General features: G+C 41.8%; 3 protein-coding genes across 3 annotated transcripts; all 3 read left to right on the top strand.

The window, feature by feature from the left end:
* Positions 1–397: 397 nt before the first annotated feature.
* On the top strand, positions 398–1,096 carry TM35_000441530 (uncharacterized protein; the record flags this gene model as incomplete). The annotated part of the gene is made up of 1 exon (XM_029030162.1): positions 398–1,096. The coding sequence occupies one exon, from the start codon at positions 398–400 to the stop codon at positions 1,094–1,096; it is 699 nt and encodes a 232-aa protein (XP_028878563.1).
* A 707-nt stretch (positions 1,097–1,803) lies between these two features.
* TM35_000441540 (putative surface protease GP63) lies at positions 1,804–3,489 on the top strand (the record flags this gene model as incomplete). Its single annotated transcript, XM_029030163.1, has 1 exon — positions 1,804–3,489. The coding sequence occupies one exon, from the start codon at positions 1,804–1,806 to the stop codon at positions 3,487–3,489; it is 1,686 nt and encodes a 561-aa protein (XP_028878564.1).
* A 1,613-nt stretch (positions 3,490–5,102) lies between these two features.
* Positions 5,103–5,603, top strand: TM35_000441550 (surface protease GP63; the record flags this gene model as incomplete). The annotated part of the gene is made up of 1 exon (XM_029030164.1): positions 5,103–5,603. A coding segment is annotated over one exon (501 nt), but the record flags the coding sequence as incomplete, so codon positions are not given.
* Position 5,604: the final 1 nt, after the last annotated feature.

Consider the following 5,604-nt stretch of genomic DNA (forward strand, 5'->3'; position numbering starts at 1 on the left):
CTTTGGTTTATTTCTTCTACATCTTTTCAGTGTTTATATATATGTATTTATATATTATTTCTCTCAATTCTGTTGTGTTCTTTTATCCTTATTTTACATTATTTCTCGAATTTTGTTTGTATTTCACCACAACCCCCCAACCCCCTCACCCCCTATCTCTCTCTCTCTCTTCGAATATATATATATACCAACACAGACCTTTACCTTTATTCGATGAGTCTGTGTGAATCCTTGATGCTTACTCTAGACAGAATCATACATGCATTCATTTAGAAATTTCCTGATCTTGTGAGTGTATCCCCCTTATCTTGCTTTTCCCATCAACCCGCTTATAACCCGCATCAGCACAACAGACAACACAAAAAAAGAAAAAAAAAAAAGACCCAAACACAACCTCATGTCAGCGATTGCTGAAATTGCCAAACTTCGCAAAATTGCTGAGGATGCTCGTCGCGAGTACGCCACAAAGTCTGAAGCAGCGAAGAAGGTAACAGCAGCGGCGGAAAAGGCACAGCTGCAACTAAAGGACTCTAAGGTCATCATCAGCACAAAGGCAAAGTGGGAAGAAGCCATTAAATCACGTAAAGCCGCATGTGAGGCCGTCGTTATTGCACAGAAGAAAGTAACAGAATGGGTGGAACAAACGAAAAAAAAATCAACCGAGATGGCAACGGGTCTGGCAGTAAAAGCAGCTACGGGAGGTAATCCAGACGAGATTAAAAAAGAATTGCAAGAAGAAACAAAAAAGGCGGGAGAGGCACTTGTAATGGTAATGATTGATGTGGCGAAGGAGAAGCAAGAGGAAGTCTCATTGCTGCAGAAGGTGTACGCAGATGCTGTGCGGGAGAAGGAAACAAATAAGGGTAACGAACTTGACCAGTATATGAAAAATATACAAAATGATATAAACACCAAAAATAAAGAAGCAAGTAGTCTTCTTGAAGAAGCATCAAAAAAAGCAGAAGCAGCAGGGGGAATGGCGAAACAATTACAAGATCGCATAAAAGACACTGTGAATATCTCCTCTGTAAAATCGAATGTTTCGAATCTGTTGAATGGTGCTAAAAAAATTGATGCTATAAAGAAATTCTTTTAATATTCTATAATAATGCAAACTAAAGTATAAACTCTTTTTTTTTTTATTTGCTTTCATCTCCGTCGAGAATTTATAAAATGATAATTTCGTTTTAGACAACGGAGAGTGTTTTTTTTTTTTTTCTTTTTTTTTTAGTCGCATGTTTCGACACATATACATAAAAATTGATTCTATTTGAAGATTCAAATATTGTGTCACTAGGTGGAGAGTTTTTTTTTTTTTTTTTTTNTTTTTTTTTTTCTTTCCTTTTTTTTAGTCAAATCTTTCGACACATATACATATACATAAAAGTTGATTCTATTTGAGGATTCAAATATTGTGTCACTAGGTGAGGGGTTTTTTTTTTTTTTTTTGTGCGTTACCCATATCCAATAATACAGAAACATTATTTTACGCATTCTTTTGGGTTCTTTTAATTGGAAAGAAGTATTTGTGCGTTTAAGGATACCTTGCTCTTTATATACCAAACCATTTTATATATGCTTATTATTATTATTATTTTTATTACTATTTTCTGTAAGCAATATACCTGCATTGGGTTGGAGAGCAGTCACATTCTCTTTTGAATATTGACTGGTGTCAATCTTATGATGTGTCCATTGCCTGTAATATATTTCTTTTTCTATTCTTCTTTTTTTTATTTTCTTACTTAAAAGATTATACACTGATTTTCTCTGAGCTATTCCAACACGAAACTATAAACCGAAATGAGCCGCTGGCAGCATACATTCTTACTTCTTACAGCATTGTTGCTTTCCTCCGCCAGTGTGTGCTTTCTTGCCGATGCCACCGCCACCTCCCCAGACGTGCACCACTGCAGCTTCGACGACGTGATGTACAAAAAGGGTGTACAAAACATTATAAAGATTGTACCCAAGCAAGGAGAGGAGAGTATACAGCCATACTTAGTTTCCACAGACGATGAATGGGGCACCATCCGCATCAATGTGTCTATGAAGGATCTGCAGAGCGAATCAAAGTATTGTAAGAAGGGAGATGCAGAAAAACGTGAAACCCGACCGGACTTCCTTGGGGGAAATCTTCCGTGCACCAAGGAAGCAGAAATTACTCCTGAAAAGATGAAAAATCTTACGGATGTAATTATTCCTGAGGCTGTTAAGCTTCATGCTCAACGTCTTGAAGTGGTACACGTGAAGGAACCATTTAAAGTTCCCGATTTCACCAACGATGACAGTGTGTGTAAGTATTTCACGGTGCCTGAGGACCACAAGGAGAGTGGAGTGCCCAATGCCGATATGGTGCTTTATGTGGCTGCTGGACCTGGAAAGACTTTCGCTGCCCCTTGTGCCACAGCAGAGGATGGTCGCCCAGTTGTAGCTGCCATGAACTTTGCCTACTTCAATCTTACAAATGTGAGGGTCTATACTCGCTTTGCTGCACATGAGATTGCACATGCTCTCGGTTTCAGCTTCTACCAGATGAACAAGCTCAACATGACGAGGGCCACCAAAAATGTGGAGAGGAAAGTATACGCGGTGGTGGTCAGTTCCACACGGACGAAGGAGGAGGCACAGAAGCACTACAACTGTACCACCATTGACGGTATGGAGTTGGAAGATGAGGACACCGCGAAGGGGACGGTGTTGTCGCACTGGAAGATGAGGAACGCGAAGGATGAGTTGATGAGCACACGTCAGATGGCCAGCGCAGGACTGTATACAGTGCTGACACTTTCTACATTTCATGATATGGGATTTTACAGGGCAAAATTTGATATGGCCGAGTCCATGACATGGGGAAGCAATATTGGATGCTCGCTAATGGATGGGATGTGTGTGAATGAAAGTGATACGATCGACAGCTGGACAAAGAAAAAGTGGAAGGTTCCCAACTTTCCATCACTCTTCTGCGACACTGTGAGGCACAGATTCCCCTGCACAACAGACCGCCTGGGTGTTGGGACGTGCGAGCCGGAAGAAAATAAGTGGTGGACGCAGCCAGAGGGGTGTCCAGTTGTTGTGCCTTATTTTGACTCGTTGGACAGCAACACTTACATCAGCGGCATATGCGCCGATGAAAGCGCCAAACCCACGATGGGATCAATCAAAGGCAGTGACGCGTGGTGCGTGGACGGAAAGGACCTGCGGTACAAGTACAGCTTCGACGACATATCCGTCCGTCTCGACAGCGTGTGTGCAAAGATCAAGTGTGAGGACAATCAAGTGAAGGTGAAATATCTTGGTAATGAAAGCAATTGGATACTCTGCCCTGAAAACCAATACATCACCCTGGTATCCGCTAATTTTACTGCGGAAAGCCAGATCAAGTGCCCCAAGTACAGTGAGGTGTGTACCATGGCCCCTAACGGCAGCAGTCTTGTTGTTCCACAGCCTGCCAAGGAAAAAGAACCAAAAGAAGAAATAGATGACTAATGTAATCCTAATGACTGACGCCGTGAAGAGCGGTGACGATGACACATGCAGTACAGAGACCTTGAATATATATATTGTTTTTTTTTACACTACTTGGGCTGCAACTGGCACCAGCGACTTTTTTCTTCATTTACATGCCCAAGGTGCATTTCATCGTCGCCGCACTCGCACGCGAGGTCGCGAAGAAAATATGGGCTGAATAAGAAGATAAAATAACTTTTTGCTTTCATTCTCTTTTCTTTTTTAATGCAAATATTGAAATTCTTTGTTTCCGTTTGATATTCTTGGGGAGATGAAAGAGAAACAGTTGGAGGAGCTCTGCCGAGGTTTACTAGTGAGGTGTCCTTTGTGGGAGTGTGAATGATGTTTGTTCAAAAGCACAAGGATGCTGGGGTACGCTCTGTATGCCTGCTGAATTGTGTTCCTTTTGTGTGAGGACAACTGCTAATGTGAGTGTGCTTCAGCTAGAGTTTTTCTTCTTTCTTCTCCTTGGTTAATGTGTGGTAAAGAGAAAAAAAAAATAACTATTCTATATGATTTAGGCTTTTGTAATGAATTATATACATTCTTTGACTTCCGACAGAGTGAGAGGCTGAATTATTTTATATTGCAAATAACGGAAGTGATAAGTAAAAATAGTTTTTTTTATATATGGAGTGCCTTCTCTTATATACATTTTTTTCTTTTTTAATATTTTTAATTTTTTTTGATAAGGAGTTTTTTTTTCTTTCGGAAGAAATCATGCTTGGGGAATAATGATGTTTTGTTTGATCAGTTGGTTGGTTGTGTGTTATCGCTGATGACCCATTGGACCTGTAGTGGGTATACCTCTCTCTACATGCACATGTACACACACATAGTCTCTATTTCTCTCTCTTTTTCTCTCTCATATATATATGTGCACATACAATCATTAGGATACATTGTATACATACATTACCTGTGGTGTTGCCTGTGATGACGGAGCCGGCGGCTGGGCGCGGCTGCGGGTGGAGGCGATGTTCTTCTGAATGGGCCGGTGGGAACTGCTATGCCATTGGGTATTAGACCCTCTTGTGGAAGTTGTAAACAACTCTCCTCTCATACCTCTTGTCGTCTTTGTTGTTGATGGTGAATGATTGATTTTGTCATGGGCCCTGAGGTGTTTTGAATCTGGCATTGGGGGAGTGCAGGTGGATGATTGGCTTTGCCTTTGCTCTTCTTCTGGGTTCTGTGTTATGCCCCTTTGCGGACCTCGAGTTGAAATACCGGTGAGTCCAAAGGCTTACATGCGTGTCGACATCATATAATTGCCATGTTCAAGGAGAGAGGGCTCTTTTCTTTTATACTGTAATGGCAGAGTAGTACTTCTGATGGGGTGTTGTTGTTGCTTGCTTGTGGACCTTAGAGTAATGAGTCCTCATGCAGACAATTGTTGCAGAGGTTCTGTACTTGAATTTACAGAAGGGTGATAGTTGCTGTATGTGAACTGGTTCTTGCAACTGCATACCATGTACTACGATACTCTCTTTTCTGATTTTCTTACTTTCTTTTTCTTTTTTTCTTGTAGATTTACTGTTTAAAAGCCACAAGGCAAGCATACCTATATATCCATTATACACGTCTCTGAGAGAATGCCCCGACAGATGCACGTCTCACTGTTTCTCCTGCTCCTGTTGTTTGTACAGCTATGCAGCACGAGTGGAATCCTCGCCGAGGAGTCGACTGAAGTTGTGCTGGAGTTGCCCGTCAAGGGAGAGGATGCATCGCAGGCGTACACTGTCTACACGAAGGGACGCAAGCTGATCCGCATTAATACTTCAACGAGGGATTTGCAAAACACGAAAAAGTACTGCAGCAAGGAGGGGATGTCGATCTGGGACTTTGAGGGCAATCCCATCAAGTGCCACAACTACAATGTCCTGAAGACAGAGGATATGCAATACCTGAAGAATGATGTCCTTCCGGCAGCCGTGAAATTGCACGCGGATCGTCTGCTGGTTGACCGTGTGAATGGTTCGTTGGTTGTTCCTGAGTTTGAAGAGGATAGTCTGTGCAGCTACTTTACCGTTCCACCTTCTCACCACTGCAAGGGTGTCAATAATACTGACATGGTACTCTATGTGGCGGCTAAGC

The sequence above is a fragment of the Trypanosoma theileri genome (genome assembly GCF_002087225.1).
Source record: "Trypanosoma theileri isolate Edinburgh chromosome Unknown TM35_Tth_44_V1, whole genome shotgun sequence".
Lineage (NCBI taxonomy): Eukaryota > Euglenozoa > Kinetoplastea > Trypanosomatida > Trypanosomatidae > Trypanosoma > Trypanosoma theileri.